At 37.2% G+C, this 21,183-nt stretch overlaps 1 protein-coding gene across 9 annotated transcripts in view; it reads right to left on the minus strand.

The window, feature by feature from the left end:
• FRY (FRY microtubule binding protein) overlaps positions 1 to 21,183 on the minus strand; it is a 335,554-nt gene that overhangs the window by 139,430 nt on the left and 174,941 nt on the right. For all 9 annotated transcript variants that reach the window (XM_032314833.1, XM_032314834.1, XM_032314832.1 and 6 more), the window contains 5 exons: positions 18,529 to 18,621; positions 18,335 to 18,433; positions 16,625 to 16,726; positions 709 to 812; positions 130 to 238 (listed from right to left, as the gene is read on the minus strand). In XM_032314833.1, coding sequence (XP_032170724.1) covers positions 130 to 238; positions 709 to 812; positions 16,625 to 16,726; positions 18,335 to 18,433; positions 18,529 to 18,621 — 507 coding nt within the window. The remainder of the gene's footprint in view (positions 1 to 129; positions 239 to 708; positions 813 to 16,624; positions 16,727 to 18,334; positions 18,434 to 18,528; positions 18,622 to 21,183) is intronic.

Here is a 21,183-nt window from a genome sequence, read left to right on the forward strand (position 1 = left end):
AACCATTCTGAAAACTCTTTACACATAAGATACCACTTTAAACTCTTCATCTGGTAGTACTTCCTAGGAAAGAGACTGGCTACTTGAAGGCAATTAGATCACTCCCACTGCCAGAAGCTTCTCCATTACCTGGGCAATGAACTGGATGATTTTCACAAAGATGTTCAGAGGCATATCCCTTGGCACCACACCACGGGACCCTTTGGGGAAAAGTGTTGTGATGATGGTTATAAGACGGCTGAAAGATAGGAAGAAAAAAAGAGAAGACAAGCAAGATTGGCTGAGCTCCAGTTCTGTAAGGGAAAATGGCAGATGTTTCATCTTATCTAAGTATCAGAGAGAATTCGGAAAAAGAAAACAAACCACTTCATCCCTTTCCATTAGCATAATTACTCTATGAAAAGTTTTCTGCAAAACTAAGGGCAGTTGGAAAATAAAAGCCATTTGCTTTGCTAACATGGTGAATGCAGTCTTGGACATGGAGCCTCTTGATCCCGGTAGAGGCTGAAATTTCTGTAACGGCTGCTGAGCAATGACTAAGAAAAGCTTGAAAATGTCTTTACCACTTATATCTTTTAGAAACTGTCAACTTTGAATGGTGACTAGTTTGGTTAGTATAGGTAGCAATAAAAATAAATCACCTCATTGGCTGAGAAATGGTTACCATAACTCAGGGATGTAGTTAATTAACCAAAACCAGCTCCTTACCTCTGAGTGGCTGTGTTGCTTTCACATTTAATTCGAATCATGTAAACCCAAAGTAATCTGTACAGAGATTCCAGCGCAACTCGAGCCATCTTGGGGTCTTTATTCTATGACAGAAACCAAGGTGTAAGATAGCATTAGATTTAAGATTTAATTAAGCTTAAGTGGAAAAAAAAGATTAAATGGTAATATATGGAGAATACTTTTTCTGAATTCCTAGACATGCAGGGCCCCTATGAGGCACCTGAATCCTTTGGGATTTGTGGGGTATGTGACTTCAGGTGCCCATTGGGTAAATAATCTATGAGGAGGGATCTAAATGGTCATGAGGGCAGGACAGAGTAGTTCAGGGGGAAATCATGTCACTCTCTCCTTTGCCATATGAATGCTTGAAATTGTCTTCTTCCTCCAGCCCTAGGGAACCTGTATTCTCTAGCATTAAGAGAGAATCAATGTTCTCTTTCTATAGTTGATTATGCTCTTTTTGGTTTGATTCCCGAAACTTCCCAGGTCCTCATCTAATTACTCATAAACATTTATGGAGATGAATGTATACTAAGCAGGGTGTTAGAACATGGGATATAGAGATAAAAGATAATCCCCTTCCTTAAGTTGTTCACAACCTCTGGCGGATGAGAGATAGATAATAAGAAATCAACTCTTAAGGCAGTAGAAAAAACTGATAGGGAGAGGAGCTAGAGAATGGAAAGAAGAGTAAGCTATGGAAAACTTAAGGAGGGTCAGGAAATATTTCCAGGGACAGATGAAAACTCAGATGAACTTTAATTCATTCATTTACTCATGTGTTCATTCAACCAAACATCTGAGTGGCTACAGTGGGCCAGGTCCTGTGTTTGGCACAGTGTGAAACTGTGAACAGTGTAGAAAGATGATGGGAATAGGGAACACTTGGAATCTAAGAAAGCTGGAGAATATGGGTCATGTTTGAGAACCTGGGAACAATTCATACATCAGAGCATGGGGCCAGGTGAAACAGTAGAGGTTGATGAGGTCTGTGAGGAAGGCAGGGGTCCCATGTGGGACCCCACTTGCCATGATTACTAAAAAGACCAGGGTTCTTATGAGGTGACGGGACACCACTAAGATCAAGGAGACCACGGAAGAAGATCCTGCATACAGTGTGGGGAAAGGAGCAGAGGCGGGGAGACCAGCTATGGCAGAGATGCTGGCTTCCAGGCAATAACAAGCCAGAGAGGAAAGAATTGATCCTTTCCCCACTGCCCATCTTACCCTAATTATATTCCTCTTGATTTAAAAATCACGGGTTGGGTGGTTTATCTGATGCCTGTGGAATCCAGGCAACATTTCTTGGCAGGGCATAACTGACCGATCAATATGTGGTTTCTGCCTCCTTTTCCTCTAGTCTCCTACAAGCTCCCTAAACTCTAGCTAGACCATGTTCATTCCATTTCCATGTCAGGAGTGGGTATCTTTTTTTTTTTTTTTTAAGATTTTATTTATTTGATGAGAAAGAGAGAGCATGCACAAGCAGTGGGGAGCGGAAGGCAGAGGGAGAAGGAGAAAGAGGCTCCCTATTGAGCAGGGAGCCCAATGTGGGATTCCATCCCAGGACCCTGGGATCATGACCTGGGACGAAGGCAGATGCTTAATGAACTAAGCCACCCAGGCACCCCTGGGTGAACCCTACCCCTTCACAGTCTACTTGAATGTCCCTCCTTTGTGCAGACTCTCTGGTTCCTTCCCAGTCCTCAACCCCATCCCACTAAAGCTAATTATTCTGTCCTGAGTGTCTTCTGACCTTCATACAACCTCTAGCATACAACCTTATTTAGATGTCCGAAAGGAAAGGGAATTGTTTACCTTGACATCTATTACAATTTCCAGCATTCTTCAGGGGGTCGATAAATGTGTGCTGAACAGTATTTAAATGTCACTCTTAACTTTCTTACAGGTTTTTTGCTTTTATGTGACTTTTCCACCCTTACTCATTTTTTTATCTTGTCATAATTGCTTTAGCTCTTTTATTCTTAGTGTAGATAATTTAGATACTGATTTTTATAGAATTCATAAGTGTTTAGATAAAGTTCATTTTTAGACTATTTATGTAAATAAATTCTATGGAAAAAGCAATTAAGAATGTTTTTTTAGCTTTAGGAGAAATAGAATAAAATTTTGGTGTGATCATTATAAAATTCTAGATTTCTATATGCTTTCAGGTCTGTTCTTAGAGTTTGTTTTATTAGTCTGTCTATTCACAGGGCAATTAATATCAATTAAGTTTGAGGCTTTAAAATGTGTTTTATTACCATATTGTGCACCAGAAACCAGTATTATACTGTTATATTAAGTAACTGGAATTTAAATAAGAACTTAAAAAAAAAATAAAACAAATGTGTTTTATTATCTGGTCTGGACTATCTTCCATCCTCCACTAGTTTTTTTTTTTCTTTTTCTTTTTAAAGGGTTTTATCAGATATTTTTCCATGTTTATTCTTTCAAATAAACTTTATAACTACTTTTCCAGCTGTAGGAAGAAAAAGACCACAACTTTCTAAAGCATATATTGATATATAAAGAATTACAATTTGCCTGTTTGATTTGCATGCTTGGTTATATAAATGAACTTTAAGTAAACTACTAAACTGATAAAGTTACATTTAAAATATTCTGTCATTAAAAAACTTGGGGAATTCTAATTATCCTTACTCCAATCCCTCCAACTTAGCAAATGTCTCTGATGTGCTTACATGGTGGTTAAATGCAGACTCTAGGCACACACTGCCTGGGTTTGAATCCATCCTTGCTCTGCAATTTATTAGTGGTGCGGTCAGCCTCAGGGAAGCTCCTCATAGGAACATTGAGAATTAAATGAGCTAATGCATATAGGATATTTAGCACTGTTCTTGTCCATAGTAACTATTATTACATACAAAGCACCAGGATCTAGCAGCAAACATGCTCTGATTTGGGGGAGCTTCCATTCCAGTAGAGATGTTTCTTCCTTTGTTAATTTCTCTATATTAGTATATGTATTTTATATTTTCCATAGTGTATCATTCAAAATTCTCTCATGTGCCTTATCTCATACTGTGAATCATGATGGGGTAGGGCAAACATCACCTAAGCTTTATTAAGGAGATTAACAGAGATCTCTAGTTTAAACAATTCATGGTGCTGGCTTCTGTTTAATTTCAATTTTTTTCCATTTTATTTTATTTTATTTTATTTTATTTCCTTTCAGTGTTCCAAAATTCATTGTTTATGCACCACACCCAGTGCTCCATGCAATATGTGCCCCCCTTAATACCCGCCACTAGGCTCACTCATCTCCCCACGACCCTCCCCTCCAAAACCTTCAGTTTGTTTCTCAGAGTCCACAGTCTCTCATGGTTCTTCTCCCCCTCTGATTTCCCACATCTCACTTCTCCTCTCCTTCACCCAATGTCATCTGTGTATGTTCCACAAGTAAGTGAAACCATATGATACTTGACTCTGCTTGACTTATTTCACTCAGCTTAATCCCCTCTAGTCCCGTCCATGTTGATACAAAAGTTGGGTATTCACCCTTTCTGATGGAGGCACAACACTCCATTGAATATATGGACCACATCTTCTTTATCCATTCATCCACTGAAGGGCATCTTGGTTCTTTCTGCAGTTTGGCAACTGTGGCCATTGCTGCTATGAACATTGGGGTACAGGTGGCCCTTCTTTTCATTACATCTGTATCTTTGGGATAAATACCTAGTAGTGCAATTGCAGGGTCATAGGGTAGCTCTATTTTTAATTTCTTAAGGAATCTCCACACTGTTTTCCAAAGGGGCTGCACCAACTTACATTCCCACCAACAGTGTAAGATGGTTCCCCTTTCTCCACATCCTCTCCAATACACATTGTTTACTGTCTTGTTAATTTTGGTCATTCTAACTGGTGTAAGGTGGTATCTCAAAGTGGTTTTGATTTGAATCTCCCTGATGGTAATGATGATGAACATTTTTTCATGTGTCTGTTAACCATTTGTATGTCTTCTCTGGAGAAGTGTCTGTTCATGTCTTCTGCCCATTTTTTGATGTGATTATCCATTTAGTGTGTTGAGTTTGAGGAGTTCTTTATAGATCTTGGTGTTAGCCCTTTGTCTGTAGTGTCACTTGAGAATTCCATGGGTTGCTGCTTTGTTTTATTGACTGTTTCCTTTGCTGTTCAGAAGATTTTGATCTTGAAGAAGTCCCAAAAGTTCATTTTTGCTTTTGTTTCCTTTGCCTTTGGAGACATATCTTTTTTTTTTAATTTTTTATTTTTTATAAACATATATTTTTATCCCCAGGGGTACAGGTCTGTGAATGACCAGGTTTACACACTTCACAGCACTCACCAAAGCACATACCCTCCCCAATGTCCATAATCCCACCCCCTTCTCCCAAACCCCCTCCCCCCAGCAACCCTCAGTTTGTTTTGTGAGATTAAGAGTCACTTATGGTTTGTCTCCCTCCCAATCCCATCTTGTTTCATTGATTCTTCTCCTACCCACTTAAGCCCTCATGTTGCATCTTGAAAGAAGTTGCTGCTTCCCCAGAGGCTAAAGAGCCAAGTGGCTGACTTAAGTTTTCACTTTGTACTTGATTTTTAGCATTTCAAGGTGATATCACTGATCACCACAATCCCTCCTCAAATGCTTTTTTTGCCCCTCTTCCATTCCTGGCACTGTCAAATGATATTCTTAAACCGCACCCATGACCATTTACTTCCCCACATTTAAAGTCCTTGAGTGGCTTCTAATCACTTCCTGGACATGACCAAATTCCATGATGTGGTACAGGAGGGGCCTTTGGCAATTTGGCTCCTCCATTACTACCTTCTACCTCCACCTTGGGCTTGGTGCATTACATGCCATTATACCTCTTCTGCAATTTCCTAAATGCCTTGAACGCTTTCCTACTCCTGGTATATTTGGAAAATGTCTACTCCCTGGCAAGATTCAATTAGGTGTCATCTCTTTTATTAAATTCCCTACTATTACAACCACTATGTATCCACCCCAGAACGATTGCCAAGGGCCTCTGCTCTCTGCTTCCAGAATGCTGTTCTATCCCTTTACTTGTATATTTCTTAGCAGACAGCGAACTCCAGAATTCTGGTTTGTTCATTTTTGTGCCCTCATTGATTGCCAAACAGGAGATTATGAATAAATACCAGTTTTAAAAAAGCAGACTGTGAGTAGTAGCAAACAACTTGATGCATAAGCAAGACTTCTTTATATAGAAGTTATATAAGGAGGCAGTTCAAGAAAGTGACATGGAATGATCCTTAACTCACCTTCTCATAAGGACACAACAAATTAATAGCTACATATGGAATAATTCCCTCTGGAAAGAACCCGAGTACTGGCTGAACAGCTACTTTACATCAAGGAATAAAAGGGCCACAGGAAGATAGGCAGGAGAGGCAGTTACACAATCTTGACAAAACCCCACCATAAGCGTGGTGACACAACATGAGGAGCGGTCTCAGTGAGGAGCATGGAGTTTGCACCCCACATTAGCCACCCCATATCTTAGGAACTGCAGCAGGGAAATGAGTCCCCAAAATGTGTGACTTTGAAAACCAGCAGGGCTTACATCCAGGAGAGCCATAAGGCTATAGGGAAAGAGATTCTGCAAAAAAAAAAAAAAAAAAAAAAAAGCCTCAGATGCAGATACACTCTCCCTGGGACAAGTACAAAATCAGCAGTTTGAGAAGACCCTAGCCCATATGTGAAGAAGATAAAGTTGCTAATATTAAGGCATCTGCTAGAAGAGCAAAAGCCTGTTAGGACTCTGCACAGGGATGGAGGGACTGGTGGGTAATATTTTTACATTTGCTCTTAATGTTGCTGGTGGCGGCACTGGGTAGTAATATTTTTGTACTCTCACTGTAACTGACCAGTGCCAAGGCCCACCTCCCATGCCACTGCCTTGGGCTTGACCCCTTGTGTTGTTCCCATAACCCTGTACCTGGCACTCGTGACTTGCCAAAGCCACCAGGAATGCAGAGCCCACACAGGGGATGCCCTGGAGTGCCAGGCTCTGGTGGCCAGGGGGACTGTATTTCTGCGCTCTATGAATCTTAAACAACCGGATAGACAGTTCCAGAGACACCCAAGAGCTAGGGCAATGCTAATCAATAAGGTTCATTGTTTACATAGGGCCACCTCTCTAATACTGGGAGAGATAGCTATTTTGCCTAACACATAAAAACAAACATAGAGAGTCAAGCAAAATGAGGAAACAGAGGAATATGTTCTAAACAAAAGAACAAGCTAAAACCCCCCCTGGGGGGAGGACTTTAATGAAATGGAGATAAATAATTTGCCTGATAAGAAGTTAAGTGATGGTCATAAAGAAGCTCACTGCACTCGGGAAAAGAATGGAAGCACAGAAAGATTTCAACAAAGAGACAGAAAAGATAAGAAAATACCAAACAGAAGTCACAAGCTGAAGAATACAATAACTTAAATGAAAAATACACTGAAAGTTTTAACAGCAGACTAAATGAAGAAGACGAATTAGTGATCTGGGAGACAGGGCAACAGAACTTAACCAAACAGGAAAGCAAAAAGAAAAAAAATTAAACAAGAAAACAAACACTCCTTAAGAGACCTGTAAGACAACATCAAGAAGAATAACATTCTGATTACAGGGCTTCCAGAGGGAGAGAGAGAGAAAGGGGTAGAAAACTTATTTAAAGGAATAATGGCTAATATCTTCCCTAACCTGGGGAATGAAACAGACACTAAATCCAGGAAATCTAGAAGGTTCCAAAGAAGATGAACCCCAAAAGACCCACACCAAGGCACACTGTAATTAAAATGTCAAAGTTAAAGACAAAGAATCTTAAAAACTGTGAGAGAAAAATAACATGTTATGAACAAAGGACATCAGGTCAATGAACAATAAATGTAAGATCATCACCAGATTCCTCAACAGAAACTTTGCAGGCCAAAAGAGAGTGGTATGATATATTAAAAGTGCTGAAAAAAAGAAGAGGAAAAAAAAAGACTCAACTTCCAACCAAAACACTCTACACACCAAGATTATCATTTAGAATTAAAAAAGAGATAAAGATTTCTCCAGACAAGCAAAAGCTAAAGGAGATAATCATCATTAAATTGTCCCTAAAAGAAATGTTAAAACAAAGAGCACTAATTAGTAATAAGAAAACACATTAAAGTAAAAATCTCACTGGTAAAGGTAAATATATAGTAAAGAAAGTGGACTAATTACTTATAAAGCTAGTATGAGTGTTAAAAAAATAGTAAAAATAACTATTTTTACTATTAATTTACTTAATTAGTTAAGTAATTATTAATTTACTTAATTAGTTAAGGGACACAAAAGCCAAAGAGATATAATATGTGACATCAAAAACATAAAAATGCAGAGTTTTAGAATATGTTCAAACTTAACTTGCTATCAACTTAAAATAGACTGTTAAATATTTAGGCTGGGCCTCATGGTAACCACAAAGCAAAAGCCTATAATACATACATAAACGATAATGAGAAAGGAATCTAAGCAGAACACCGCAGAAAGTCAACAAATTGCAAGAAATCAAGAGAAGAGGGGAACAGAAAGAAACTATAAAACAGTCAGAAAAAAATTAAACAAAATGAAAATAAGTACATACTCATACCAACTACTTTAAATGCAAATGGACTAAGTGTTCCAATCAAAAGGCAGTTGCTGAATGGATAAAAAGACAAGACTCATTTATCTGCTGCCTACTTTTGATATAAAGACACATACAGACTGAAATGAAGGGATGGAAAAAGGTATTCCATGCCAATGGAAACCAAAAGAGAGCCTGGCAAGCTATACTTACATTAGACAAAACAGACTTGAAAACACAAACTGCAATAAAAGAGAAGGGCATTACATAAAGACAAAGTGATCAATCCAACAAGAAAATCTAATATTTGTAAATATTTATGCACCCAACATAGAAGCATCTAAATATATAAATCAAATATTAACAAACCTAAATGGAGAAACTGACAACAACCAACAACAGTAGGGGACTTTAATGCCCCCACTTACATCAATGGATAGATCATCCAGACAGAAAATCAATAAGGAAATACTGGCTTTAAGTCACATATTAGAATTTAAATGGCACATGATCAAGATGGACTTAATAGATATATACAGAACATTCTCTCTGAAGGCAGTAGTGTACACAATTCTACTCAAGTGCACATGGAACATTTACCAGGAGAGATCATATATTAGGCCACAAAAGAAGTCTCAATAAGTTTAAGAAGACTGAAGTCATATCAAGTATCTTTCCCAAACATAGTACTATGAAACTAGAAAACAATTACAAAAAGAAAATTGGAAAAATCACAACTATGGGGGAGATTAAACAACATATTACTGAATAACCAATGGGTCGATGAAGAAATCAAAGGAGAAATTTTAAAAATACCTTGAGATAAATGAAATGGATAAATAATAATGCCAAATCTATGGGACACAGCAAAAGCAGTTCTAAGATTATAATGATATAGGTTTATATCAAATAACAAGAAAAATATCAAGTAAACAACCTAACTTTAAACCTAAAGTGACTAGAAAAAGAACAGTTAAAACCCAAAGTTACCAGAAGGAAGGAAATAATAAAGATCAGAGTGGAAATAATGAACTAGAGACTAAAAAGACAATAGAGAAGATCAATGAAACTAACAGCTGGTTCTTTGAAAAGATAAACAAAATTGATGAGCTTTTGGCTAGACTAAGAAAAAAAGAGAGAGGGCTCAAATGTATAGAATCAGAAAATAAAGAGGAGAAATTACAATTGACACAAAAGAAATACAAAGGATCATAAGGGACTATTATGAACAATTATATGCCAAACAATTAGAAAACTTAGAAGAAATAAATTAATTCCTAGAAATATACCATCTTCCAAAACTGAATCATAAATAGAAAAATCTCAATAGAGCAATTACTAGTAAAGAAGTTGAATCAGTAATAAAAAAAAAACTCCCAACAAACAGAGATCCAGGACCAGATGGCTTTAACCAGTGAATTCTACAAAACCTTCAAAAAAGATTTAATACTAATAGTTCTCAAAGTCTTCCAAAAAATTGAAGAGAAGAGAATACTCTCAAACTCATTTTATGAGGCCAACATTACCCTGATACCAAAACCAGTTAAGGACACACATGAAAAAGAAAAATTACAGGCCAATGTACCTGATCAACATAGATGCAAAAATCCTCAACAAAATGTTAGCAAACTGAATTCAATAATACATTAAAAGGATGCACCATGATCAAGTGGGATTTAAGCCAGGGATGGAAACATGGTTCAACATTTGTGAATCAATCAACATGAAAAACCATATTAATAAAATGAGGGATAAAATCATATGACTTCTCAAAAGATGCAGAAAAGCATTTGACAAATTCAATATCCATTTATGATAAAACAACAAACTGAGTACAGAGGCAATGTACTTCAAAACAGGAAGAGGTGATATATCACAAGCCCACAGAACATCATACTCAATGGTAAAATACTGAAATCTTTTTCCTTGAGATCAGAAACAAGACAAGCATACCCATTCTCACCACTTTTGTTCAACATAGTACTGGAAGTCCTACCCAGAACAATTAGGAAAAATAAATAAAAGTAATCAAAATTGGAAGAAAAATGTAAAATACCATTATTTGTAGATAACACAATTTAATACACAGAAAATCCTAGAGAGTCTACAAAAAGGTTAGAATAAACTAATACAGTAAGGTTGGATCATATAAAATCAATGTACAAAAATCTGTGGCATATTTATACAGTAACCACAAACTATCAAAAAGAGAAATTAAGAAAAAAAATTTCATTCATAATTTCATCAAAAAGAATAAATATGTAGGAACAAATTTAACCAAGGAGGTGAAAGACACGGGCACTATACTGTACTATTTTCTAGAAAACATGGTACTTACTGAATGAGGCATTGTTAGCAGTGATGTACATATATTAACTAATTTTCAACCTGTGCAATAGATACTGTCATTGTTCTCATTGGGCAGATAAAGAAAACAAGGCACAGAAGGGTAATAAGTGGTAGTACCAGAACTTGAACCTAGACAACCTGGTTCCAGGGTCTTGGAAGCATTAATTTTTCTTTTTCTTTTCTTTTCTTTTCTTTTTTTTTTTTTTAAGATTTTATTTATTTATTTGACAGAGATCACAAGTAGGCAGAGAGGCAGGCACAGAGAGAGAAGGAAGCAGGCTCCCCACTGAGCAGAGAGCCCGATGCGGGGCTTGATCCCAGGACCCCAGGATCATGACCTGAGCCGAAGGCAGAGGCTCTAACCCACTGAGTCACACAGGCGCCCCGGAAGCATTCATTTTTCTACTATGGTTTACTATTATATGGAGACCACTCCAATATGCTACTGGCGCCTACTAGATTGTACTCTACTTGAAAACACTGTCTTTGTATTTCCAACAGGGACTAATGCAGTAGGGGTTTGATGTCTATTTTCAGGATGTAAACACTTCAGAGTATGTCTCAAAACACTGATTTGGGTCAAAAATCTCTACTTTAAGATCAAAGGATTCTTCACTCTTTGTAATCTGCTTCTCTGTTAATTAATTAACAAAATATATTAATATATTGTGATGCAAATGTTCAAGAAACTAGTAAGCTTCAGAGTGAATCTTCCCTGTACCCCTTTCCTCTCCTCTCAGTGCTGGTCACCGACACCTTCCTATGACGTCAGCCAGCCCAATACCATGCCCACCTTCTTTAAAGTTTGCTTTTGATTTGGTTAAAGCAATTCAGTGTTAACAGTAACAAGCAGGGAGAACTGAATTCACTGGCAACCAATGTTGAGGACCAATGTTTCTCAAGGTCCACCAGCCCAGCATTTGCACTAAGTCACCTGAGCCTCTTATGAACATGCAAATGCCTTGACTGCACTCAAACATTTGAAATCAGAATTTCTGGAGGTAGGTCTCGAGAAGCTGCATTTGTAACAGGCTTTTTTTAGAGAGTCTGGCGCATGCTAAGGTCTAGTTCTATTGACAGAGACTGATAAACAATTTTAGCTATCTTTTGATCTTGTTATTCTCAACTACCTTCTAGTTCTCACTTTCACTTTGACTAGAGCCACTGAAGTAAATCTATTTCTTTGTCATATTCCCTTACATATCATAGTCAACACCTTTCTTCTTCCAGGCATTTCCTTTTAATACTTGAATCGATTTACTCTGATCATAGTTCACTTTTTGATGACCATATTACTCAAAGAACCTATATACAAAGAACACAGGGTTAGGATAACCTCAACACTACTGAACCAACAATTTATGCAGATTATTTTCTCTTCAGTGTCTGAATAAATAAGAAACTCATGGAAAGTAATACCCTTGTCAGCTGATTACTAATTTTTAAGCTCAGTTTATGTGCACTGTCATAATTTACAAATTACACTTTGAAATGTGTCTTGAACACATATGAAAGATAAATGAAAAGAGATTTTCTCAAGTTTATAGAAATGAGGTTAATATTAAAGCAGAATAACTTCTTCTAGAAAATTATTATTTAAAATAGCCAACACTATATCATTTAAATTGATACTTAAAAAGAGAATAGTAGTTGTTTTAAAATAATTGGTGCCATACATTTTAATGCATTCTACCAATGGCTGTGGAATCCTTAATGTATTATTTAATGTCTACTCATTGACAGAAAGATATCATTAATTATCTTACTATTATATGAAAAGTTTAAGAAAAGCACTCCTTAAACTTGATTGTGATTATTACACATAAATATACATTAAGTGCTGAAGACAAGTTTCAACAAATATATGGCAACCACAGTTTTTGAGATTCTTAATGGAAATCAAACGAGCTTCCTTGTACCCTCCCTCCCCTGTTCCTCTTGAATGTGTCGTTCTCTGTCACAGTATCCTACTTTATTTTATTTACAGCAGTTACCAATATCTGAATTGTTCTTCCTATGTGTTTACTTGTTTACTATCTGTCTGTCCCACTAAATTACAAGGTCTAAGAGGTGGGAGAGTGCTACTGTCTCATTCATCACTTACTCCCAGCCCTTGGACAGTGCCTGCTACACTTTAACCAGATGACTGACTGACTAAATGAATGCATTCAAGTCCTAGCATAAGCAGTGACTGAGATGAAAGGAGAATCAGTTTTAATTCTGTATTATCTAGCCTTCATATACAGTATTGCTCTTGGAGCAAAATATTTAGAAAAAAAATGATATCCATGAAAGCACAGGGAGAGCTCAGTGGAACTTATTATACTATCATGATGATCCACAACAAAGCATGGAAACCTCCTGCCACTGGCTTGGTTCATAAAAGATCTCTATTTACCGAGAGATATTGTTGTTAGTAAGTACATAGCAAATACATTTTTTAACTCAAGGTTTCTTTTATGGTTTTGTTTCATTTTTATAATCTGGACCTCTGGGATATTATATTCACTATCATAAAATTTTAAAAAATTTTTCCAGTTATATCCATTTTTAAGGCTGAGAAACTAGTACAGTTATTATAAATATTTAATAAATACTACATGTTAAAATAACTATTAATAAACAGTCACAACAAAAAATAAGTACTATTAAATATAGTTTCAAAACATATTTCCTTTCTTCAGAATGAGGTGTATTATGGTAGACGTGAAGGAAATGTATCAATTTTTAATTGCTCAGTATGTTCAGACTTGACATTAAATATATAGAAGAAAAAAGTATTGGTTACTACTAAGCAAGAGTTCTTGAAAGATGTCAGTGTTGTGGTAAGAAGATGGCATAAATTTCCCATCAACTCACAAGGGTATATTTCTAATACATGGTTGACCTTCTTAACTAAGTGTAAATAAAAACTCCAAGTTTGTGTTACCCAAGTAGCCTGCTTCCAACAGACAGACTCTGAAGATAAACCAGGGCACTGATACTAACAGCATTGATCTGAGAACTTCTTTACTTTGAAAGCAGCAGATTTTTCACACTCAGACACTTCTATTTTGCTATTTGTCACGCTGCCCCCTTGATGACGCCCCTCTGCAGAACACATCAAATATGGCTACCAGGTTCAAAAGGTAGGGTTCAAACATTAGGTTCATTATACGTAAGCATGTGTAGGGAAATGGGACACATGGAGGGTAAGGGTGCTGGAAACAAAGAGGGGGAGAAGTAAGTAAAGTAAATAGGGAGAAGAGCTGGTCATTATGAAATGATACAGTTGGCTCTAATTCTCATAAAATCCTGACACTATTCAAGACAACGTACACTTCCAAAGCCATTTTAGTTTTTCATCACAGATTATCTGTAAGTTGGTTTAGAAGGTTTTCTGAATATTTATGACATTTTAAAATGGTCTCATTTTTAAAAAAGAGGATTTGTTCACTTATTACTTTAGAGCGAGAGAGAGAACATGAAGGGGAGGAGCAGAGGGAGAAGAAAAAAGAGAATCCCCAGCAGACTCCCTGCAGAGTATGGAGCCTGAGGCTGCGCCCCTTCCCACAATCCAAATGGAAATCAAGAGTTGGAAGCTTAACCAACTGAACCCTCCACGCACCCCTAAAATGGTCTCATTTAACCCCTACTGGGTTTAGTTCTAAATATATATGATACCATTTAATTCCAAGGGTAACTCATCAAGGATCTTTTTATATCTTTTAGCCTAGGGGTGATGAATTCCAACAATTTATTACCCATAAAGTAAAATATCATTGCCTTAACTTGGCCTAATAACTACTTCTTTCATGCTTCATGGGGTCTCGAACCTTCACAAATGGCACAAATATCTCTCCACTCTCAATTTTTACATCCCTCACTGTGTCTATCACACATTTTGAAACTTTGTTATATATCTGCCAGTGAAATGCTAAACTCCTCAAGGACAGAGACTCTATTCTATATCTAGTTTTAATACAGTTGACTTCCCCTATATTCCCCCCTTACAGCACCTTCCCTAGCACATCACGCAGTGGGTACTTCATACCTCCTGGGTGAACTAAATGGAATTCTGGAATTTGGTTCATCTCTATACTACTCCCTCTATATACTCTTGGCCATTCTCCTAGAAATCCTAAACGCTTGAAATGTCTGCATAGGGATACACTATCAGCCTGTAGTCTCACTTCTCTCTAGGGCCATTTATAACCCTGTTATTAAGTCTTTCTGGTAAGTTTTGACTAAAGCACCAATATTGTAACTTTGAAGCAATTACATTCCAAACTAAGATTATGCCACTTTATTTCAAAATATCTACTTTAAACAAAAAATTTTGGTTTTTGGGCCACAACAATAAATTTTCATGCAAAGTATTATTTTAATTCTAACTAAAAGTCATTGCAAACATATTTAGTATCATATATACAGAAAAATGCACTGTAAACATTCTTAATTATGTCTCTTTTTTGTTTCAAACAAAATGACTATTTTCTACCTGTGTAAAAGGTAAATGAACAAAAAACATTTTTAACTGGAACTAATAACTGAATAACTTAAAAGTGGACCAAACAACAACAAAATGACATTGGGCTCTGAGTTAGAGATGTATTATAGATGCACAAATCCCTAAGTAAAATATCGGGGAATGCCTATTATATAATAGTTGATAACCCTGAAAAGCTTTTTGTTTTTCAGAATACTTAAAAGCTTAATTCTATATCCCTTGCTATTATATTTCACTGCCAATTTGAAGAAAATAAATGATTCTAATCTTGGATTTCATAATCCATGCTTAAAACCACTCTAATGCAGATTATGGGGTAATTATGGTAAATGCCAAAATAATATAATTAATCTTAACCACTTCACTAAATTAAAGTGCCTTATAACAAAAAAGACAGGACAACATGTATAAGCACATACAGTATTGTATAATTAAGGATATTTCAAAAATTCTAAAGCAGCAAATATCAAACTCGTAGAACTTTCAGACACAACTGGAAAAAACTGGAAAATACACACTGTTTAAACTTCCATTAGAGTTGACTTTCACTTAGTTGTCTTATATCAGCAGGTCACTAAAACTTAAAATATGCTTAGCCCTTTAGAAGTTATAAAGCCAATTTTAAAGCTAATCATTATAGTAGTTTTAACTGTAGGTTCCTCAGTTTTGGAAACAATGACGTCCCTCCTCTCTTCATCACACACCTGTGCTGCCCACCCACCACAGTACTTGCTCAGTGAATGGCTAGGACTGAGGGACTGCCATGTGGCTTGAATAGAATACCTTCAAACAATCACAGATCACAATGACAGGAAATGAGTATTCTCTGTGACTGGGGTCAATCCTCCCACAGAAAGAACTTTTCCCCCCAAATATTTTCCTCGACGGCAGGGGCAGAGGACAACTGCAGGAAGGACAGGTGAGCATCTGAAATCAATTCACATGGTTCTGCCAGTGAAGTGTGGTCTCTCTTTTTTAAAATCTGTTAGATAAAATGCGATATTTAATGCACGGACAAGGGTATTTAATTCTACCCTGAAAACGATCCTTATTAGAAAAGATTTATTTCCCCAGATTTGGAGTGATATCTCTTATCCCTGGTTATCTTCTAGAACTGACTCCATTTGGGGCACCTGGGTGGCTCAATCAGTTAGGCTCAGGTCAGGACCTCAGGGTAGTGAGAACAAGCCCCCTGTTGGGAGTCTACTTGAGATTCTCTTTCCTTCTCTCCCTCTGCCCCTCCCCTGGCTTGCACTCTAAGTAAATAAATATATGAAATCTTATATAAAATTGGCTATATTTAATAAAGAGAACTCTCATTAATATTCTTTCATTTTCTCAATAGCATAGACTAATTCCCCTGCAGACATAAGGAATCGCTCTCAGAAGCACATGCACCAGTCTCAGACACATATCTCGTGTAATAAAAGACTTTTTGAACGGAGAAATACTAACTTTAAGGTTGGATAAGCAGTTGTTGAGGAAGACGTGCCACCTGTTCAGGAACAGCTGCTTCTGACTGACGCAGAGAAGGCAGGTCACCAGGGGGTACAAGGCCTGAGGAGAAAGAAGGTGAGGTCACGAGCTGATTTCTATTTCAACAAACCAGGTAACACACGTTCTCTGGAATCGCTACCTCTCTCTGTGGGCCAGAATAAACAGGACGCTTTATAGGCTCAGAGGGGGCCATGCAGAGGTAGGCATTTCGCAAATGCCTTCTGACAACGATGGGGGTGGAATTATCTGGAATTTTAAAGTGTATAATAAGTTTCATGTATAGTAAGTGGAAATCTGATTTACTGATTTTTGTCTTCACTTACGAATTTTAAAAACAAACTCATTGTCTTAGATCACTCTCAATCATCAGAGAGAAAGCAGGAAGGCACACTGATTTTAAAAATGTTATTGGGGTTTTTGCTCAGAAACATCTACTAGCTTGTCCTTGTCTGAGAGGTAGGTGTATATATTTTCTTTTGCATGCAATCTTCCTGTAATTAAAGAAGATTCCTAAAAGAAATGTTATTGCATTGGTAAACTCCACCAAGACAAATTTAACCACAGGAGGAATTTGCTTACGTGTGAATAAACAGAGGTGCTACTGTGCTTTTACTGCCTAACTGGGCTGGTTTCCCACAGCAACTGGAGAAGATAGACAAGCTAATGAGCGGCCACCAAAAAATATATATGCAACCCCCATCACCATTCTGCTGAACCAAACATACACCTGGATGGTGCCCAAAGAATTAAAGCTAGGGAAAATTTAAACAAAAATAGAACTGACTCATCCATTAAGGTGAATTAGCAAAAAACAATTGCCACAAAGAGATTTAGTGCATTATGGACCATTAACTTCATTTTTTTATTCACTTGCTTTTAAACTGACTTTGAACTATGCTACCATTGAAGAAGACAGGACATCCGTCAGCACTGCCAGCAAAGCAACTCTGAACATTAGCTCAAATAATGGTGCCAACGCTCATACTTTGAAGACTGGCGTAAATCATGCCAGTTAACCAGTTACCTAATTAATCTGCTTCCTCCACACTATCACAATTGTGGCTCACAAGCCACATGTCCATTCATAAACCAGAGTTTGGTTTTTTTTGTTTGTTTTTTTCTTTTTTTTCCACTGAGGGCAAAGGGTTCTGGTAATTGAGAAGACTTTTCTGTGCTGCTGCTCTTCAACACAAAACCTTTCCGAACTACTGTTTTCTCAGCCTTCTGAGAATCTTTCCTACGGGCAACTGTCTCTCTCCCAACTCCTTTTGCTGCCTGCTTCCATTTTGATTTTCAATATCAGGATAGGAACGAACCAGTAAAGACCTCTGGAGATTGAAAAAGGTAAACTGTTATTATAAACTTTGACTTTCAGATTTGAAAAAATACTCAAAATTAAACAAAAATCAAGTTAAGCCAGTCTTGAAAATAAACAACAGAATCTTAGGACAAGAAGGGTTGTCTGAGGTGACACTGTCTAATCCCCTCATATTATTGGGATCCGGTTAAGGTCAATGTTAAGTACAAGCTCAAAATTTTGAAATGCTCCCTCTTTTGGGGGGAGCTGCAGGTAATGCTCCCTTCTGGGAGACTTTTATGACTCTCAAATAACTCAAATAACTCAAATTTCAGCCTCTGAAGTTTTGCATTCTCTCAAGAGTTACTAACCAACGAATGCTTCTTTCGAGAAGAAAGTTCCAGCGTGGTGTCATACAGGCTTTCGACAAAGTTTCTAAGGCAGGGAACATTTACTTCATTTTTAACAGCCTAAAATAGAGATGCATGTTAATACTATATTAATGAAATTGGTGATTCTCTAATCCAATCTGAAGTTCTTAAAAAAAATAAAAACATGAACTCACCGCAGCAACTGGGACAAGAATTTCAACAAAAAGCCCTGCCAAGGCATGCTTGATATCTTTGTCTTTGACCTCGAGGAAATAATGTGCACATTCCTAGGAAGTAGAAAAAAAAACCCATAAAGGAGGGAGAATAGATTAAAATGTGCATATAAAATGTCCTTAAACAAATTTAAGGAAACAGCCCTTAATTCAATCATACACACTAACATAGCATATTCCTTAATCCATTAAAGAAAAATCACTGGGTTCTAGCATTTATACTTCAGTTCAAAATGGTCTCAATGACATTTTGCAAAACTGCTTTTCTCAGACTCCTACTTCTCCTACTATGCTGAAAGGACAAAGCATCTACAATCGGGAACAATACCCATCCACTGACTTACTGGTTGATTCATTCAGACATACGCTGCTGACAAATTTCTGTTGACCACCTACTGTGCGTGGGGCCCTAGGTCCTTGATTAACCCACAAACACAAATCCCCAGAGAAGGTAAACATGGTAAGGCAGGCAGAAGATATTAAACTTATTTTGGGACCTGTGACAGCCCCAGGCACAGAGCTGTTTACTTCTTAGCTCTGACATTTTAGGTGTGTTTATTATTCAGATAGTTTCATAAGCAAGTCTGGAATGCTTCCCTCCCCCACCTCAGGCAAGAAACCCTTAGAATAGTTCCTCAAGCAAGGCGGTCTTTGCGTGTGGACTACTATCTATGAAAGGGTATTTCTGGTGGCCCAGAGAATCATTTATTAGGAAAGCTGACCTGTTGAGAATTCCACCAGCCCCTTTCTCCTTTCTGGCCTTTTTGGTAATAATTCTTCATTAGGTATTGTTTTCATGGAAGGGTCTAAGGCTACACGTGTTTGTGACGATATGTAATATTTATATTAGCTATTATACTTGATTTCAGTCAACGTTGGGACCACTGCCAATAAAAGTTACTAAAATCCCTACTCTATTGATTCTATACTAAGACAACAGTCCAAGAAAGGCAATGCCAACATGGAGTCATTGAGATGGTTTCCCCAGTGCAGAACAGAGCTTCATGCTTCCGGAATTACAGTTCTTTTCCTACATAATTTTATATATGTGTGTAAATACTCTTTCAAGTCATTTCTCAAGGACATAGATACATGAATTATTCATATGAGAGAGGGATCAACATAGTTAACAGTTACTAAGTGCTTACCATGTACCAAGAATCCTCAGAACCACCTTCTAAGGTTAGTGCCATTATTATTGCTCTGCACAAAGGTAAGTGAGGTGGTGAGGGGCTAAGGGTGACTTGCCCAAGGTCAGTGCGCTGGTAAGTGCTGAAGTTTGAATTTAAACCCAAGAAGTTTGATACATGGCATATATTCTTCTTTTTGTTTTTAAATAGGTTCACTGAGATATAATTCACATGATATGTAATTCACCCACTTAAAGCATATAATTCAATGGCTTTTAGGATATTCACAATTGTACATTTTTTTAAAAAGATTATTTATTTATTTATTTGACAGAGAGTGTGAGAGAGAAAGAGAGAGCACAAGCAGAGGGAGTGGCCCAAAGAGGGAGAGGGAGAAGCAGACAACCTCCTGAGGAGGGAGCCTGAAGTGGGGCTTGATCCCAGGACCCTGGGATCATGACCTGAGCTGAAGGCAGATGCTTAACCAACTGAGCCACCCAGGGCCCCCACAATGTACCTTTATCACCATAATTAAATTTAGAACTTTTTCATTACCCTTCAGAGAAACTCTCTGGTCTTTAGCAGTCATTTCCAACCTCTCTAATCACATTCCCCTCCTCTAAGCCCTACACAATCACCAATCTTTTTTCTGTCTCTATGGATTTGCCTATCCAAATGGAATCATGTAATATGCAGCCTTTTGTGTCTGAATTCTTCTATTTAGCATAATATTTTCAAGGTACATACATGTACTTTGTAGCATGTATCAGTACTTCATTCCTTTTCATGGCCAAATAATATTTCCTTAGATGAATATACCACATTTTGTTTACCTAGTCATCAGTTGATGACCATTTGGGCTATATTCACTTTTTTGTTATTATGAATAATGCTGCTATGAACATTTGCATTCAAGTTTCTGTGTGAATGTATACTGTCATTTCTTTTGGATATATCCCTAAAAACATGGAATTGCAGGATTACACAGCAACTCTAGATTTAACCATTGAGGGACCGCCAAACTGTTTTCCAAAGTTGTTAGGCCATTTTATATTCCCACCAGCAGTGTATGTGTGTTCCAATTTCCCTACATTGTACCCACACTTCCTGTTATCTGTCTTTTTGGTTATAGCCATTTCAGTCGGTATGAAGCAGTACAGTCTATATGCCTCATCCCTATATCTAAGCTTGACACTGATAAAGACCCTCACTAAACCTAGTTTCAGCAGTACTAAAGAAAGTTTCATAAAATCTAATAGAGCCTCATGTTCTGCAAAATCCACATTAGCAACAACTCTTCTGTTAGTATGTAATGAGAAACATTGCATAATTGACACCTAAACCATATGTACAGTTTGGTTGATTTTTTAAAAACTGATTCTCTTTTATAGTTGGAATACAAAGTTTTCCACATTATTTAAAGTTCGGATGTCTATGAATGTTAACACAGCCACCTCAATGCTATCAATTATAAAAAGCAAAAAAT

This window comes from Mustela erminea, chromosome 15, assembly GCF_009829155.1.
Source record: "Mustela erminea isolate mMusErm1 chromosome 15, mMusErm1.Pri, whole genome shotgun sequence".
Taxonomy (NCBI): Eukaryota; Metazoa; Chordata; class Mammalia; order Carnivora; family Mustelidae; genus Mustela; species Mustela erminea.